We start from the raw sequence: 20,144 nt of genomic DNA, 5'->3' as shown, positions 1-20,144 counted from the left end.
TTGCACTTTGGAGGAAGCGGTCGCTACCGTAAACCAGGGCAACACGGACAAGCACAGCCTCAACGCACCGGTGGTTCTCTCTCAAGCGGAGGCCGCCATGATGGAGGATACCTCGCAGGATATTGTTAATGTCACCTCTTGGCTGGACTGGTGGTCCTGTATGTTGGCAGGGTTTCAGCTTTCGCATGACTTGTCAGTCCCTGACAACCAGGATCTTCTGCAAGAATTAATCCGCTCGGGGGGTAAGGCTATGAAGTTTCTTACCTTTCAGTCCCTTACTCAGGCGGCCAACTGGGTCCTGAGGAGAAGGGACACGGCACTGAATAGATTATCCCGTAGGCTCCCCGAGCGAGAAGCAAAGTTCCTGAGGAACTCTTCCGTCTGGGGTGAGACGGTGTTCCCTCTGCAAGAAGTGGCCGAGACGATGGAGAGAGTCAACAAAATGAAGAGCACGGCCGAACCCAGGCAGCAGTTACCTAGGCGACCCCCTGTGAGAAGACCTCCGGCAGACGTATCCTACCTGCCTACGCCCCCGGCTAGACAGGAGGCTCCCGCCTCTTCCTGGCACCAGTCTCCTAGGCCCTCCAGAAGGGGAGGTGCCCAACCTCAGTCCTCCTTTAAACCCAAAGAGAGGCCGTTCCAACCGTCTCCCTAGAAGGAGATAGGGAGGGAGGCCCCCTTCACCTTCCCATGCCTCAGGTGGGGGGGATGCCTCAAACATTATTGGCAAGCATGGCGGGACAACGGAGCGGACCCGTGGACGGTGGCAGTTCTCAGGGAGGGATACAGGATTCCCTTCCTGTCGGACTCGCCCCCGTTGATCCCCGAACATCGGGCGGAGTTGCTGGCGCCCAAGGACTCGGAGAGGAAAGCAGTACTACAAGCAGAAGTGGAGGTTATGCTGAGCAAGGGAGCCCTACAACCCATGCACGAGCCGTCTCCGGGCTTCTGCTGCAGACTCTTCTTGGTGGAGAAGGCGACGGGAGGTTGGAGGCCAGTCATCGACCTCTCGGCGTTGAACAAGTTCATCAAGAAAACCCCCTTCAAGATGGACACGCCGAAGTCGGTGATGGCAGCCTCGAGAAAAGGGGATTTCATGATGTCCCTGGATCTCAAGGATGCCTACTCTCAGATTCCCGTTCACCCCTCCAGCAGGAAGTTCCTCAGAGTAAGGTGGGGCTCTCAGACCCTTCAGTTCAGAACCCTCTGCTTCGGCCTGTCGACAGCACCTCAAGTGTTCACGAGTGTCTTCGCCCTGGTATCAGCCTGGGCACACAAGCGGGGCATCAGGCTGATCAGGTACTTCGACAACTGGTTGCTGCTTTCAGCCTCAGAGGCAGATTTAAGGAATCAAGGCTCACTGCTGTTATATTTCTGCAAGGACCTCGGGATTATGGTCAATCTTGAAGTCGCAGCTAGTCCCCACCAACATGATGACATACCTGGGGATGGTGCTAGACTCTCAGCTGACGAGAGTCTTCCCCTCTCTGGAGAGACTGGACAACCTGGACCAGGTGATTTGGCCGTTCCTAGCGGGCACTCCGGTGAGAGCCAAGGATTGGCAGAGGTTAGTGGGTCACCTGGTCTCGGAGAAGTTGGTTTCACAGGGCAGGCTCAAGCTCGGGCCGATCCAGTGGAACCTGAATGACCTCTGGTCAGCAGGAGAGTCCCTGCAGAAGATAGTCCCGGTGTCCCCTTCCTCCAAGCACACACTCCTCAGGTGGTCCGACAGGAGACACGTTGAAAGGAATTCTGTTCAGCTCCCCCCCCCCCCCCCTCTGGAGATGCTGCTCTTCACGAACGCATCGTAGGAGGGGTGGGGAGCTCATCTCCTCGAGGAAACAGCGGAGGGGAAATGGTCAGTGGAGGAAAAGACCCGGCACATCAATCTTCTGGAGCTCATGGCAGTTTAAAGAGCATTGATAGAATTCGTCCGTCTACTCTGAGGGAACTCTGTGGCACTTATGTGCTACAACGCCACTGTGGTGGCGTACATCAAGAAGCAGGGAGGTTTAAGGTCAAGGGACCTGTGCGACTTCACGGCTCAGATTCTAGAATGGGCCGAAATGAACCATATGCTGGTAATGGCCAGGTTCGTCCCCGGAAAAAGGAACGTCTTGGCAGACGGACTGAGCAGGACAGGACAAGTGGTATGGTCAGAATGGTCCCTTCACCCCCAGGTGGCACAGGAAGTCCTTCGACGTTGTGGTCCTCAGTGATAGACATGTTCGCCGTATTCTGCTCCCCGGTGCCAGACCCGACAGCAGCCTTAAAGGACGCCTTCCAGCACCCATGGGACAACCCCGACGTCAACTCCCATATTATCTTAAGGTTTTGAACCTCTTTTTGGCAAAACATCTTAATAGGTTTGCTGAAGGTAATCATCTACTCCTTAGTTTGCAATTTGGTTTTCGTAAAGGCCTTGGAGCATGTGATGCCCTTCTTACAATCTCCAATGCTGTACAGAAATCCCTTGATTGTGGTCAGGAAGTTCATATGATTGGCCTTGATTTTAGTGCTGCCTTTGACCGTGTTAATCGTGAGGCCCTTGTTTTCAAACTCAAACAGTTGGGAGTGGGTGGGTCGTTTCTTAGCATTATTATTGATTTTTTAAGTAATAGATCTCAAAAGAGGAGTTGTTGATGGGCACCATAGTGAATATAGGAATCTGTTATCCGGTGTTCCACAGGGTAGTGTTCTTGGCCCATTACTTTTCATACTATATACACATGACATGTGGTTTGGCTTAGAAAACAAGCTTGTTGCATATGCAGATGATGCTACTCTTTTGCATCAATTCCATCCCCTAAATGTAGATCTGGCGTTGGTGAATCCCTTATAGAGATTTAGCTAAAATTAGTGCATGGTGCAAATTATGGGGTATGAAGTTGAATCCTAACAAAACTCAAAGTATGATTGTAAGTAGGTCAAGGACGGTGGCTCCTCAACAACTGGATCTCAGTATTGATAAAGTTTCTTTAAATTTGTATGACTTAAAATTTTAGGTGTGATTCTCGACAGCAAATTTACTTTTGAGAAACACATTAGGTCTGTGTCTTCTTCAATTGCACAAAAAATTGTCTTATTGAGAAAGTCTTACAAGATTTTTGGTGATCAATCTATTCTGAAGTGTTTTAATTCTTTCATTCTACCTTGTTTTGAGTATTGTTCTCCTTTCTGGTGTTCAGCTGCTGATTCTCATCTTAATTTGTTGGACAGAAACTTACGGTCTATTAAATTTCTTATTCCTGATCTAGATATTAATATTTGGCACTGACCATCCTTTACATTCAGATCTCCCTGGACAATTCTATCCTGTTTGTAATACTAGGCAGGCAGTTAATTCTAATAGCCAGGCCTTCTCCATCATGAGGCTCAATACTACACAGTATTCTAAAAGTTTTATTCCAGCTGTTAGCAAGTTATGGAATGATCTTCCTAATCGGGTAGTTGAATCAATAGAACTTCAAAAGTTCAAAGTTGGAGCAAATGTTTTTATGTTGACCAGGCTGACATGAGTCTTTTTATAGTTTATGTATGACATATCTGTTCTTGACGTTGTTAATAGTTTATATAGGACATATCTGTTTTGATGCTGTTACTGTTTTTAGAATGATATATTGTTAATTTATTCTCATCATTTATTTATTTCCTTATTTCCTTTCCTCACTGGGCTATTTTTCCCTGTTGAAGCCCTTGGGCTTATAGCATCTTGCTTTTCCAACTAGGGTTGTAGCTTGGCTAGTAATAATAATGATAATAATAATAGACCTGAAAGACAGGTATTTTTATGTCCCCTTTCATCCTGTTTCGAAGTACCTAAGGTTTCCCTTTTGAGACAAGGTTTTCCAGTTCAAGGTGCTTTGCTTTCGCATATCTACAGCCCCTCAAGTCTTTACCAAGGTCTTTGTTCTTGTGTCATCCTGGGTGCATGCCATGGACATCTGGCTCATGAGATACTTGGATGACTGGCTTCCTTTAGCAGAATTCCGAGCTCTCCAGCGGAAACACGGAGACCTAGTGCTTGTATACAAGTGAGGTATTAATCCCTTCAATTTTCCCTGTAAGAGAAAACTTTTGATCTAATGGCCACGTCTGTAAGAAAAATGGTATACATAGCTAAGCAAGCATGAAGTAAGTCTTAAAGATTAATTTAAATTGAAAACTTGGCCACGTAATGAAATAGTTAAAGGTGGCTTATTGAGAGGGTGATATGATATTCAGACTACTATCTTTTTGAATAAGGGATATAGAGGTACTGTTGTGCGATGATGTCTGTAAGATCCAGTCTACTGTCTCGATTTTCTGCCTCACAAATTCTAGGCATCTAAAAGATGGCTAGAAATATGGGAGTGCAAGCATTTCACAGAAGAAGGGGATATGGTAATTAAAGGATTTGTGGCTTTACGAGAGGATCTTGAATCTGGGAGGGGCATATAGTACAGTATACCACCAGAACCCTTACTGATTGGTGCACTAAAGCCACTACCTACCACTTGGAGAATTAAGCTAGGGTTTGTAAAACGGCATGTTAGGCCGGAAATAAATACCCTGAATCTAAAACCTAATGGCCTCTCTGAGCTGACACTAAATAAATTGATAACAGTAGACTTGTATACTTGTGACTATTAAAATTAACTCTTTTGGCTGTAGCATAGTCAAAAGCTGGAGTTGTATTACTGTCATCATTCCCTTTACAAACATGTAGCCTAGCCTTCTCCGGATTACCCCTGAACTGAAAGTTAGTTTCTATAATGCTTTAAACTTTACTTGATCATAAAACATACTTTCCAGAGAGGAACCGCGAGTCCTATGCGCTCCTCTCTAGAATCTCTCGAATGAAAAAAATGGTCACTAGGCTCAAGCCACAAAAAGGAATGGCTCATGATCACCCAAAAACAATGTTTATGCACAATAGTGCACTGATTTCTAACAAATCTGGAGAATATGTTTTAAAAACACTAAAAACCCGACATCTGATGCGTAGGAGCACACAACGTCATTGTTCCATGTCAACTTTAAGACTGAAAAAGCTATCTGATATGCACAGCATGTTGTTTGATGCTGATCTCATTGTTTTAATAAAAGTATTAGCTGTAGCCCAAAAGTGGGAGATGACTATTTGTTGTCTCCCCATTGGTCACACATGTTTGATACAAGAGTATCTGATGACTGGGTAACACTAGCCGTATTACGACGACTGTTTGGTACCCCTGACAATGAGGCACTTTTTGACCAAATGCCCCACGTTTAGCACCTTAAGAAATATATATCTGAGGTTCTAGGCGAGGATGGCAGGTTCATCCTTGCCAAGATTCTTGGACATAATGTTTCATACCATGCAAACGGTATTTTTAGTTTTATTTCAGAAGCAGGCCTTCTGAAAGTTAATTAACTTTTAATAGGACATCTTTGCTTTTATTGTTTTTAATTGAATTCCCTTTTATTCTTTGTTTATAACAAATACTGTATTGGCATCAATGACCTTAGATGTCAGGATGCCAGAAAACTCCAAATCAATAAAACAATTCTTGAAATAAGAGAAAACAGGAAAATTTCTTAGTATTAAGGAGTGATATCAACATTCCAAGCTTCCAGAGACCAAAGCAATTTGAACATAGGAAGATTCATAGAAATAAGAAATTTTATTATTAATATTCTATTATTTCTTTGTGGGGACTTTTGTGTAATTGTAGGAATGGTATTCATCATTAAACCTCACTGAGAATGGCTCTAAGTCATGTTTCAAAGTTGAGTGAAAAAAGTACTATATTGTTCTATGTAGAAGGCAAAGTAGAATAGTTATTCTTAGGAAGAGCAAGTTGTCCTTTTAGGATTACAAGTTTAATATGTCATGAGCTATCTGAAATTTTTCTTCTTCTTAATGGAAGATACTTAATTGCTGTAGATGTAAGGGCCTTCCAAAAGTAATGTTATAGAAGTGTACAAAATTTTTGTCAATTTTATAACCTTTTGGACTCTAACTTTTTAGCCTGCTCGTTTTCCGTAAATTTTTTAATAACTTAAGTGACAATTTAATTATATCGATGGCATAGAACTTTTTTTTTCTGTGAAAATTTTGGGAAACCAGTATTTTATAGTTAAATGTCAATTAGGTTTCAAAATTAAGAAAGATGTTTCAGTGGAATTATAGCCCCAGATGTGATATACTAATTCCCCTATTACTTTTCAGATCGTTTCAGCTGATAGTAGTGTAGTTTCAGATAACGTTTCACAATGCGGCGACGGCGAAAGTGGTCGGCCGCCTCCTTATCAGTGAGTATTTTGCGGTTTTAGTGAATTTTAAAGAAAGCGGGAAAAAATGTATATGTAGGAATGACATTTGATAGATACTTTGGTTGACTTAACCCTTTCACCCCCAAACGACGTACTGGTACATTTCACAAAACCCATCCCTTTACCCCCATGGACGTACCGGTACGTCCTTGCAAAAAAAATGCTATAAAATTTTTTTTTTCATATTTTTTGATAATTTTTTGAAAAAATTCAGGTATTTTCCAAGAGAATGAGACCAACCTGACCCCTCTATGACAAAAATTAAGGCTGTTAGAGCAATTTAAAAAAAAAATATACTGCAAAATGTGCTGGGGAAAAAAATAACCCCCTGGGGGTTAAGGGTTGGAAATTTCCAAAGAGCCTGGGGGTAAAAGGGTTAACCAAAGGAGAGACTGATGGTACCAGGCAATATAGAGATTACAAAGGGTATTCATTAATGGAGATTAATTTTTTAGCGATGTAAATACTGATTATACTTATTTTGGGGTTACAGTATTTTAAAGCAGAATGTCTATAGTTTATCATAGTATAGGATGTTGAAAAAGTCTAAATGCCATGCTGAAATTTGCTAAAAACTAGATTTACTAGTTTTCTATAAAGAACATTTAATTAAGAATTGATTAAAGATTTATCTGTTTTTTCTTCATACAAAACTAACAGAATGCCTCTTCAATTTTATTTTATTATATAAGTGTAAGAAGAAATTATTTTTATAAATTCTGTTTGTTGAGTGTAATGATGCTTATTGTGCGTAAATTTTGGAGCTGAATACCTGCACCTTATTTGTGGAATGTAAAAGTAAATTGGTTGGCAAACCAGAAATAGCAATAGATAAATATTCATGCATTTTTACGTAAAGAAATACTGTACAGTTACTACATTTTTATTTTGTCTGGAATTGGATATATGTTTACCAATTATAGTAACAATTTGGTCTACAGTTTAACAGTTACTTGGGTATTATTTTATATTGTGTGGAAAATTGCTTATGGTAATAACTGAAAAATTCATTTCTATTGACAAAAATTAATACCGTTTTTGGCAAAATTTTCAACCAACTTAAGTATTATACTTTCAGTAAATTTTGAAGTTATTCTCTAAAAAAATTTTTTCTTTACGGCCGGCCTTGTGATAGCTGAGAACTGTAGCTTAGTAGTCTGTTAAACAATCTTGTTTTACATTTCTTACTAATTATTGTGTTTATAAAGTTTAATAAAATAGTTGAATTAGACCTAAATCACATAGTTACACTATAATAGGTCTTGCAAGGTTTCGTTCTTTGGTGAGAACTAAAAATGCCATATCTAGGTAAGAAGAGATCAAAGGGAATTGATGAAAAGTAAATGAGCACCTCTTACAGGAATATTATTCATTGAAAGACGGCATAGATATTATTTGGAGTTTAATTTATTGTCTTTCCTATATCATTAATAAGGCATTGTCTAACTCAGTAACATTGCAATTATTATGCTTACGAATATTTAGTGAGAGTGTTTTCTACTTTATGCCAGTCTTCAGAACATCAAAAGGGCTTGGAAATTTAATTAAATGTCATATTTAGTATTGTATTCTGTTTTTAACCCTTTTACCCCCAGGCTCTTTGGAAATTTCCAACCCTTAACCCCCAAGGGGTTATTTTTTTCCCAGCACAATTGCAGTATATTTTTTTGAAATTGCTCTAACAGGCTTAATTTTTGTCATAGAGAGGTCAGGTTGGTCTCATTCTCTTGGAAAATGCCTGAATTTTTTCAAAAAATTATCAAAACTATGAAAAAAAAATTTTTATAGCATTTTTTTGCAAGGACGTACCGGTTTTTGTGAAACGTACCAGTACGTCCTTTGGGGGTAAAAGGGTTAACATACATAGTGTTTGTTATAACTGATTTTTGTAATTTTTTATTTGATGTATATTTTCTTTTTTCTTTTTGCAGCCATGGGGACACAACAAGTCACTTGGAAGATTCTACTTGTACAGAAACAGAAAGCATCATGTCTACCAGAAGAGGTAAATTTTTGTTAGGTTTCCTTCTATTTCACCACATCAGTGACAATTTTTTTTTCTCTTTACTTTTTCAAATTAAGGTACTCTAGCCTTTGTCATTTTGGTTGCAGTTTAATAGTTCTGTTTTTGAACTACCAAAACAGGATGACTTCATTGATGAAGTCTAGCATCTTTGAAGCATTCATATTGGGTATTTTCTGTGTAGTAGTCTCTATAGTAATCATAATTGTAATGTAGAAAAACTTTGCATAAATTGTAGTAGGAAAGATTGCAGTACTGCTAGTTTTAGAGTGAGTGGAACTATTGGATTAGATAGTTGTATTTTGTTTTGTTTAATCTATGAGTTTTACTGGATGAGAGTAAATTGGAAGAGTAAGCCATATTGTTTCCATGGTATATCTTCTAAGTGATTTCCATCCAAAACTGGGTCAGTTCTTTTTGCATATACAGCCTGGTTTTTTATGACTTAAGTACTGATTTGTATTTGCCTCATTCCCTACTTACAATAGAGACAAGTATTGTACTAAAGGAAAGTTTTATATAGTGGTGCAAACATAAGATATTGGATTGTCAATTTTAAGTTTACAATGCTATGACATATAGTGTTTATTTTTTGGCTATAAATCTTGTCCAAAATTCTTAAGTAGCCTTTACTGTGGTGATTTGACAAAAGGTGACAAATGAAATAAAAGTGAGTAAAAGACATAAGAAATTGAATTACACCAAAAGTTTTGATCTAACCTGGAAGGAGGCATAAAATGTACTACACTTTTGGGCATTTATATAACTGCAAAGAATCATCTAACATGATTTTTTAATATTGGTATTTTCACTAAATCCAATGGGTGAATTACTTCTCCTCAATCTGAGATTTGCGATGATGAGATGCTATGATTACCTTATTTTAGGAAATTCTAACTCGGTTGTGCAGAATTGTGTAATTCTTTTGGTTGGTATAATGGAAGGTCTGTGTCATAGTTTTCTTTTATCTACAGCCTACTTCCCATACTCGGTAAAGTCGGTATAGCTATTGCAAAGTATTAGTGAATTCATTTTAATTTTTTATCCCATTGCTGGGAACTTTCAGGTTCAGTATTGAATTTCTTGTGAATGTTTGTATGGATGCTGAAAGACTTGAATTGGTGATTTATGCAGGTATACAAGTTGATGGTAAATGGCCTTGTACATAGGTGTTTGAAATATGAGAAACTAGAAGTATAAAATCTTTGATGAAGGTGTATGATTCATGAATTATTGATTGTGAATATGTAATTGTTCTATGCTCATCAGGTGTTTATTTCCAACTTGAATTTTTGGGTAGTTTATTGATCCTGTATGACCCTTAAAAGCATGGCAGTTTGTATTTAGTCCATAGTTAAGGCTTTTAAGTAACAGAAGCTTGTGGTATAGGTTTTATTTATTTTTTTGTAAATAGTTTTTCATAAATATACCCTTTCACTATTTTTCTTTTTTTTTTTTTCTTTTTATTGATGAAATAGATGGTCCTCATACTTTTTTGATGCTTGCTTATTTTTTTTTTATTTTAGTTTACAGTATTTTTGTTAATTTTATTTTTAGAACGACACCACAGAGGTTCGCGCCATCATAAGTTTGATAAATACAATGACCGGCCGTTTGCAGATCGTAAGTATCATTAACGGATGCCGGCGAAGACTCCAGTTTTGTACTCCTTTATTCTTTGCACTTTCACCTTTTTAAATGGTCTGTAGAAAACATCTGTCGCTCTGTTTCCGTATCATTTGAAAGCTTTGATTGATACGGAGCAAAGTTTCTCTATGGGAGTCTCTGTATGATGATGGATGTACTGAGCGTTGTTTAGAAACATTATTGGTCTAGTTTTAAACACATCTCATTCGCTTAATGTCTCTTCCTATATTGGCATATACTGAAGTACACAGTCAAGCAGGTTTATAGTTTGACTTAACCAAGCTAAATGAATAGAAGTGCCTGTAAACTTTTCACAGTTGACCATATTGAAGTTGATTCAAATATACTGGACAGCAATCAAGACTTGTGTGATTTGATGGTTTTTTGGGTAACCTTGCCCTATCCTTTGTGGGTTAGATCTGTGCAGTTTGTTTGAATTTGTCATGCTTTTGTATATTGTTAATGGAAAAGCATACTTTTATTGCATGCTTTTTGTCTTAAACTGGTTGGAATGTGCATGAATATTATGTACTTTTCATCATTTTTTATTTTTGTAGGTATATTAGATATTGAAAATTTTTATAAGCCTTTTCTTAACAGCATCCTCCTCCAATTGATTTGATTGACACTGTTATTTCGGAAGGTTTTTAGGTGCTTTTACACAATTTTGAAGAAACAAAGCTTAAAAGAACTACTTAAGTGATGTTTAGATCTTAGTTTGATTTTATTAGTTGTTTGGAATGAAGTTTTCAAAGGAGAGCACTGAAGAAGTATGTTTTTATTAAGAATATAGTAGATTATGTACTATTTAAATGTAAAAAATTGATTTTTATGAGTAAAATTATGTTCAGAATGGGAATTAAATGCAAAGTCACTAGGCCTTCATAATCCAACTCTGTTTTTATTCCAGCAGTGCCACCAGTTTTGATGTATCTAACTACTTTGTCGTGAATAGATTGTAGATGATATTTGATTAGGATATGTGCATATTTGCTTATTAGTCATCTTTTTCATTGATTGACTTTTATTAACACACACACACATACACCTCTTATATATATAGCCTATATATAGAAATACCAGGCTTAAAACTTAAGAAAAAGTAGACCAAGTTTTACCATAAAACAAGATAATGGCGTGACTAGCAAAGGCAACTAAAAGAATATAAACTGAGTTAGAAAAGGGAAAGTTGATGGCTCTTTTCACTATGCTTTCAAAGTCACTATTCTCAAGGAGTACAAAAGTATTATCATGTCATAAGGCATTTTTGCTTTCCACTAAAGGAGCAAATTTGTGTCCATGTGGTATACAAATATCTAATTTTATTAAAGATTGACATTAGAATATGTAGAGCATTATTAGGATAAGAGGTTTGTATTTGTGGAGTTTTGAAATGTTCTGGTTCTATTTCTTCAAAAAGGGCATCAGATTGGGATGTGGAATTTATAAAATGAGTTAAAAAGTGGTTGCCCTGTTTGTCCAATGTATTAGTTTGTGAAGACATATGGGGACGTAAATGAGTACCTTTCTGAAATTAGTATGTTTCAAGAGATTTTTAATTGTGGTCTTGGGCATAAAATCCCAAAGCGTAGGTTTAATCCTTTCTAGGAGAATAGGGAAAGTTCTCTTTAGGTTAACATGAATTTGATGGTGTATTGACATTTTGTTGTGTGTACGGTAAGCTGCTTTTGTGTTATAAATACATGAAATAATGGATGAAACAAAAAAGTAAATACATGAAATAATGGATGAAACAAAAAAGTAAAAGAAACAAGTTAAGCATAATGCATACTAGAATATAGGGTATGTGTCCTAGTTGAGATGCAAAGATAGTATAAGCAGCTACATAAATTTGGGGAAACAGTTGCTTTTAAGGGGTAGTATATTATCCCCATACTTTCTCTTTCCTAGCCTTTTCAGAAAGATTACTGTGTAATATTTTCTGCGCAAATATCAAGAAAGGAGAAAAGTTTTGATGTAGAAACTTGTGTAGTAATTATTTTGAAGGACTTTTTACATAATCTAAATTTTATATAGTGAATGTGTTCTACCGTTTGATCTAAGGAATTTGTGTGACTTCAGGGTGTGCCACTGAATGAGAAGCCGTTCATGTTATTCAGCAATTTATTTTGGTGATTTTCTGATTATTTTGTTGCTGCTTTATCACTTGTTTGACCATTTTCTGTTGTAATGTAAGAAAGTTATTTGAAATTGTGGGAAATTTGAAAGGAATTTTCTAGATGTGAGAAATGCTTCTTAGCTTCAAGGTTTTATTCCTGTTCGTGGGAATAAATATAAAATACTTAACAGTTGATAATGATCACTGGAAAATAGGATTCATATAGAATTATTGACAGTTTGAGCGCCGTAAATTTATAAAATCTTATAAAGACTTCATGTAAAGGGTGATTTTGAGTTATTTTTCTCAGTGTTGCATTTCTAACGGAGAAAATCAGCACATTTAAACGAATGCTCCTGATCGTGAAACCTTGTAGGCATAAGTGACTTCAGTTTATCTCACAAAGATCTCTGTAGTCATTACTTAAGGGTCATTGAAGAGTTCCTTCTGGCTATAGCTGCACTTGTTTTATACTGTATCCTTCTATGTACCTCTCTGTCTTTCCTTCATTTTGCTGTCCACTCTTCACTTTAACTTTGAAGTGTAACTTTAGGGTTTTCCCACACGTTATAGACCTAAAATTCCATTGATTCAATCCTTATCTTGAAGAAAATTCAGGTCCTCTACCATTATGGTATTTACATTTCTAAGTAAGGGCGGGCATGTTTTATGGTAATGATTCTTGACTTATAGGCAATCTTTATTCCAACGGTTTCAAATATTTGCTGACAATTTTCCATTTTTTTTTTATGATTCAGGGTCACCTGTCATTTGGTAATTTTAAGTTTTATTGTAAAGTGCTGCCGTGTATTTCAAAATTTAACCTTTTCTTTTATAGTGTTGCTAATGTTTAGCAAAGCCCTTTCTTGTACTAGTTAACAATTCGTGTGCTTAGGGATGTTGTGCTGTCGCTGTCTTTTTTATGTCGCTGTTGTCTCTTAATCGATGTACTTGATATATAGGTAATAATCTTTCCATTCCTTTTAAAGGTGATAATACAGTACAGTCAGGATTAGCTGATGGACCAGGGAATGCTATTACTGCAAATTGCCCCTATACTTCTGTATGCTTGTAAATTTTCTTATAATACTCCAGATCCACAGTTGACCTTGTAATACCCAATGATTTTTTTTTCTGTTTTTGTTCAGCAATGCGAATCAACGGACATGGTAGTCGTGTGCAAAGGCACCACGGGTATGAATCATCCTCCATGATCAGTTCGGACTTGGAGTCTACGAGCTTCTTTGATTCAGACGATGATGCTTCCAGTCGAATAACAGGAACCACTACAGGTAAGTAGGCTGAAGGCCGTTTTCTATCATTTTGATTTTCAGATTCCAATAGGGTATTGTCTGTGGCTTGTCATGCAAAAGGGCCTTATCAGTTTTTAGGTGATGATAATGTATGACACTGTTTATTGTACCTCCAAAGATGAAAATGTTGAGTGAGAAATTATTTTTAATACAAATTTCAAATTTGAGACCAGAAATATCATTCTTGTCAGGTTTTTTAAAGTATAAAAAAAATCTAAAATGACTTGAAGGGTTTAAAATTTTATTTTGATAGAGGTTAATACTGGTTAATACTTTTATCTTAATTTTTAATGTCTTCCTAAATCTTTTGAATGATATTTGTGCATTATTTATTTCATTCTGTATACTGTTTGATTACCAGAAATTAATTTTTAAGGGTGATATTTATGAATGGGTAACACCAGTATTTGAAATACTTGGAGAAAACAATTATGTTCACAAAACGTATCATTTTCACTTTAGATATTCATAAAAGTTTATATGGATGAAATAATTGTATTTACGGTTTTCACCTTCCTCTTGGGATTACTCTTGCTATTTTTAATGGTCCTTATTTTACTACTTGAATTTAGATTTTATAAAATTGTCATTAACATTGATCCTTGGGACATCATTGGGCTTCTGAATTCATTATTTAATTGAAAGATACAAAATTAATAAGGTCAATTTTTAATGCAACATCTTTTGCCCTATTGGTCTTGAAGGCAGCAGCAGCGTATCGCGTCTCCACGCTCGTCATCGGCGGAAAAAACAGCGAAGACATCGTCTACAACCCGCCATGTCTCGTACTTCCTCCATATCATCGATAACAGATTCCACCATGTCCCTCAATATTATTACCGTTACCTTAAATATGGACACCGTTAATTTTTTAGGAATTTCTATTGTTGGGCAGTCGAGTAAAGGGGGTGATGGTGGAATTTACGTTGGGTCTATAATGAAGGGGTGAGTATATATGTGTGATACTCTTTTTGGTATACTTTTATTATTATTATTATTTGCTAAACTACAACCCTAGTTGGAAAAGCAGAATGTTATAAGCCTGAGGGCTCCGATAGGGAAAACATCCCAGTGAGGAAAGGAAATAAGAAACTACAAGAAAAGTTATTAACAATTAAAATCAAATATTTCAAGAACAGTAGGTTTAGTTCCATTCTAATTCTCTAGTTTACACAACTCTTATATTTGTGTTGATTTCTCCCTGAATCAAGAATTTAAATTCTGAAAACTTAGTATTGTTAAAGGTTTTATTTTTCTATTCTAATGATTGACTATGGTATTACAGTACTTATGTTGGTTTTAACAGGCATTTTCTTTTATCCTATGAAAAGAAGTGAGATTCTGGCAACATTATTTTCATCAATGTAAATTTAAATTTGTTAAGATTTCCTTCAGATATTTTTGCATACAAATAAAGACCTAATTTTTTGTAACCATACATTGTATGTCCTGCAATCTTATCCATCTTGTGAAAAGATTAGAACAGTATTTGGAATTTTATTTCATCTTTGAAAAGGGATAGTTTGTCTTCCAATATGTCTGACCTATGATTTGAAAATATTTGTATATTACAATCTATCTATGTGGTGTCCTTGTTTTTATGTAAAAAATTGGTAAACTTGAGTTATATTTCTAACTACAGTGTTATGTATGCTTAACTACTGAAGATCAAGTTACATTTTAGGAGCTGCTACCCTTAAGAATTTTGCTCTTACACTATAAAAACCCCAGTCCTTGAAATTGGTGTAGAATGGTAATTGAGTAATTTGCAAGGTAGATGGTAATGACAGGTGGTTTTGGGTGGAAGACAGTAATGACAGGTGGTTTTAGATGGAAGACAGTAATGACAGGTGGTTTTAGATGGAAGACAGTAATGACAGGTGGTTTTAGATGGAAGACAGTAATGACAGGTGGTTTTAGATGGAAGACAGTAATGACAGGTGGTTTTAGATGGAAGACAGTAATGACAGGTGGTTTTAGACAGAAGATAGTAATGACTGATGGTTTTAGATGGAAAACCCGCTCACCCACCTGTCGCAGAATAACCACACTATTTTTTCTTCAGCCGGAGTGGATACAGACATATTGTTGTGCTGCTTTTGTGATCTTTAGATATTTTCTAATGCTTGTAATAAGTTTTTTTTTATTGTTTTTTATGAATGCAATTTCTTGTAAGCAGAAGCACACCGAAAGGTACGCAAGTGGTGGAGTGCATTTTATTACTACAGTATAAGGATACAGTCCTTTGATACGCAATGGTTTTTAGCCTGAACATTACTTGTTTAAGTTGAACCTTAATCGTCTGGGGGGCACACCTTGTGCTGACAGTGTTCTCCCAGATAGGGGTTTGTGTTGTGGTGGATGAAGCTCAAGCCCTTTGAGCTTCCTCAGAGCCTCCGAGGGAGTGCAGTTATTATAGGTTGTCCAGACCATGACTCCTGTGTGACAGCAAGACAGAATGGTGGGAAAGGGGGATAAAGTGAATTTTCTTTCTTTCTTTCCCTCATTTGTCAACCTCTTCTCCCTCCTTATTTATCTTTGTCAAACACTTCTTCTTTGAGGAGAAGACGAAAGTAGTAGTGTAAGAAGGCCTTTCACTCAATGAGAAGGCTGTCACATAATGTTCCTGGGAATTATAGTGATCACCTCTCTTCCTTTGGGAGGAAGTTACAGTACCATACTTTGCTGTTACCTTCGGGTATTAGTCAAACTAAATTAGTGAGTGTTCCAGGTATCGCTGTTTCACTAGGCCTAGGCGAGTGTTCCTATTTGGACCGAGCACTGAACCATATTCCCGGGGAGTGTGGTGGCAATGCACCAACCCTCGTTTTCTTATCATGATACACAAGAATTGCTACTAATTCTAGTGCACTGCTCTGTGCTGATATAGAGCTCTAGCATAAAAAGATACCTTCGGGGTCTGTTAGCAATTATAAGCTTTGTGATAGCCCTTGTGCTATATCTTTGTTCTGATATGGAGCTCATGCATTAACTTCTACATTTAACCATTCACTACAAGGCCATGGATCCGTTACTCAAGCTATATACTAGATTTGTCACCATCGGATATACATGCTCACTTACTCTTTAATAACCTACATTTCCATGTTTGTTTTACTACTGATTACAGAATAAAATTCTCTAAAATTTGCTTTATTTTCTATTTTATTAGAACATGACATACTGCGTAGAATATCAGTGAATGAAAATACGTACTGTAATGATAGTAAGCTAACTTTTACTTGAGACAACAATGAACAATACTAATATGAAATATGTAAGACATAAAGATGATGATATTTTGTAGGAATGATAGTTGAGAAAAAAGGAATAAGATAAGAAAAACCTCAAATCTGGTCTTGTCTCAACAACTTGCATACTGGTAAAAGGTTTTGGTGACGTGGATGGGGCTTGTGGGAGTCAGAGGCGGAAAACCAACAATGTTTGAAGAGCTACATATAGTAGTACTTTCTGTGTGAGTTGAACACGTGTAACACGTATGCCAACATAGAAATACACTAAAATAAACCGTACATAATCATGAATAAAGACTAGAATCAAAAGTGTTTCAGTTGGTGGTGGGGTGAGATGTGAGGATCTCCACTTCTCTAAGTAGGACTTGTTGAGGTGGGGTTTGAGTAATGCCTCAAGTAGGGGATGTTGCCATTGGCTAGAGAGAGTGATGTTATTCTTTATGAAAACATAAGAAGACTAAAATAGCTCTTACACAGTCAGAAATAAAGGCTAGAATCCCAAAGACTTCATTGGTTGGATGAAGAAAGGAGGAGAAGGGACTGATATCAAGGAGAGGAGGAAATTTTTAATGAAATTTGCTGAGTGTGAACTGTATGTAATATATGACCATGTGCTGGGGAGCCGTTATGTGACAACTGAGAGACAAGGCAAATGCAACTAACTTTATTTCAACAGACAGCGAGCTTTTTATACAACATTTTCAGTGAAAGAAGGTTACAAAGATTCAAACGGATCAATTCAAGAAAAAACAGGCTCAAACCAGTTCTGTTGACAGAGAGCTGTAGAGGGCTAAGAACAGTAATAAAAGAAAAATACTGTTACAATGTACGATCATGAAACACGTGTGATACAACCGTGTGCTATACTCTTTTGTAGGATATAAGAGTAATTTTAACCTCCATATAGTTTATATTTGTAAATGATGTATCCGGACATTGTAATCTGTATCGTCAGGCATGGTTTTTATGTATAACGATGTCATCATAGCGAAGGGTTAAGGTCAGTAATTGATTGTGAACCTGGTTTGACAGCTACTGCTATTTCATCAGTTGCAGGTGGAAGGCCCTACCTCAGACTCATCTCCAGCACATACTGTAGGCCAATAAGGGTATTGTTCATACTACTACTACTAGCTCACTGGTCAATCGAGAAAAGTCATCTCGCACCCAAGCAGAGGATAGAGTTCCTGGGTGTGCTGATAGATATGGTGGCAGCGAGATCCCTTCCTTCAAACAATTGTGTAAGCAAAATGAGGGAGATAGCGTGACAGTTTCTTCAAGAATGAGACCTTCTGGCTCTACTGTGGCAATGTATTTTCAGACCTCTTGAGTCAGAGAAGTTTGTTCCTCTGAGGTGACCTCACCAATTGTTTCAGTGGTGTCTGAGGCTTCACTAGTCAGCAGCCAGTGATCCTTAGCGTCTAGTTCTGATGGAACGAGGTGCAGGAGTCTTGCCTGGTGGTTGAACTATGAGAACGTCATTAGGGGAAATACACTAGATTCTTCACTAATGTAAATGCATGCACCTGAGGAAGAAAAATGCTTGCATATTACACTGCTAGAAATGTAAGCAGCACTTTTAGTGTTGCAAGCTCTTCAAGTCGGTTTGATGGGCATACTGTAGCGATGATGAGTGACACTACTGTAGTAGGCTACTTCAGTAAGCAAGAAGGCATTGTTTTACAGTCCCTTTTAGAGTTGGCAAATTAGGAGCACTTCTGAAGATTCAACTATGCAATAGAGCTTGTCAAGAAGGTTCATTTCATGCAAGAGGAATGTACTAGCTGAGACACTTGGTTGCCAGCGACATGTAATAGGAGGGAAACGGGCCCTACTTCCTCGAGTAGCAGAAAGGCTTCATTCTCTTTGGGGCTCACCATCAATAGACTAGATTGCCTTGTAGCTGAACAGAAAGCTTCCTGTATTCTTTGCACCATTCTGAGTGTCGGCGGCACAAAAGGATGCCATTCAACAGCCCTGGGACAGCATTGGCATGCATGACGCTCATCCTATCTGTTTGAATGAACTTTGTTGGCTCCCCTGGCCACATGCTGAGTAGTATCCAGACATGCTGATGCTTTCAATTGTTACTGAGAGAACTACCCCAATAGCTCAACCTCCATTTGCAGAGGTACCACAACTCGCTGCCATCTTTGTCACTTCTTAGGTGGCAACTACCTAACATCATAGAGCAAAAAGCTTTTTGCAAGCCACTGCACAGATGTTTGGATATCTGCGAAGATCCTCTGCAGTTAATTATGAAAGATTAGAAATGTTTTGTTGTACTGGTGATAATTGGAGCAAGGTAAAATCAAATGAGTTGGACAATCAACTAAGAAGCAGATAATTTTGCCTTTGCCTACACATACACTGATTAGTCTGGCTTATTCTTTCCATATTCTCCTCAGCCCTCATACACCTGACAACATTGAGATTACCAAACAATTCGTCTTTGCTCAAGCAGTTAACAACTGCACTGTAATTGTTCAGTGGCTACTTTCCTCTTGGTAAGGGTAGAAGAGAGACTTTAGCTATAATAAGCAGCTCTTCTAGAAGAAGGACACACTAAAATCAAACCATTGTTCTCGAGTCTCGGGTAGTGCCATGGTCTTCTACTGTCTTGGGGTAGAGTTCTCTTGCTTGGAGGGTGCATTCGGGCACACTATTCTATCGTTTCTCTTCCTCTTTGTATTTCAAGTTTTATAGTATATATACAAAAATATATTTCAATAGTGTCACTGTGTTTATTTATTAACTTAATTCCTTTCCTCACTGGGTTATTTTTCAATATTAAACTTACCCGATAATCATGTAGCTGTCAACTCCGTTGCCCGACAGAATTCTATGGAGGGATACGCCAGCTATCACAATACTAGAAGGGGGTGTACTTACCAGCGCCACCTGTGGCCAGGTACTCAAGTACTTCTTGTTGACACCTCCTCAATTATTCCTCTGTCGTGCTTCCGGCAAGACGTTCTGGGATACGCTTATGTTCTTGGAGTATTTTCACGACTTTGGTGAAGTATTTCTCTTTGATTTCGGCTGTCGCTTTACTGGAAACTTCTATATTAGCTTAGTTAGCTTTTGGAATTAATTTGATTAATTATGGTGACGAAGAGAGTATGAACTCTCTTTCACCTTTCAATGGCCGACCCTTCCCTTAGACGGAAGTGTTGGTGTCTAAGAGAGTATAGACTCTCTTTCTTAATTTTGCTTAACAAAAGTTATAGATTTATTTTATATCTCTCCGCCTCTTATAGGCCTCTTCGATTAACTTCCTTTTATTATAAACTTATTAAAATTAATTTTTATATTTGTTTATATTCGACCTTCCTAATAGTAGGCGGTCTTTTCTTGGTACCGAAGTTAATTAACATTGAGCCCGTCATTTCGGTTTTACCTGTTAACATATTATGCTATTTTAATGTCTTTGAAAGAATTTCTTTGATAGTCTAGTACTGTTTTCAAAGTTTAACTAACGTTTTGTTTTG

General features: G+C 37.5%; 1 protein-coding gene across 2 annotated transcripts in view; it reads left to right on the top strand.

Annotated features, from left to right (window-relative positions):
- Nucleotides 1-20,144, top strand: part of dsh (Segment polarity protein dishevelled) — a 77,023-nt gene that overhangs the window by 15,325 nt on the left and 41,554 nt on the right. For both annotated transcript variants that reach the window (XM_068361881.1, XM_068361882.1), the window contains exons 3-7: nt 6,194-6,276; nt 8,229-8,302; nt 9,878-9,943; nt 13,235-13,378; nt 14,104-14,344. In XM_068361881.1, the coding sequence (XP_068217982.1) occupies nt 6,194-6,276; nt 8,229-8,302; nt 9,878-9,943; nt 13,235-13,378; nt 14,104-14,344 (608 nt within the window). The remainder of the gene's footprint in view (nt 1-6,193; nt 6,277-8,228; nt 8,303-9,877; nt 9,944-13,234; nt 13,379-14,103; nt 14,345-20,144) is intronic.

The sequence above is a fragment of the Palaemon carinicauda genome, chromosome 38, assembly GCF_036898095.1.
Source record: "Palaemon carinicauda isolate YSFRI2023 chromosome 38, ASM3689809v2, whole genome shotgun sequence".
Classification (NCBI taxonomy): Eukaryota; Metazoa; Arthropoda; class Malacostraca; order Decapoda; family Palaemonidae; genus Palaemon; species Palaemon carinicauda.
The sequence above is the reverse complement of the archived record's forward strand: the minus strand, read 5'-3'. Positions and strand labels throughout refer to the sequence as shown.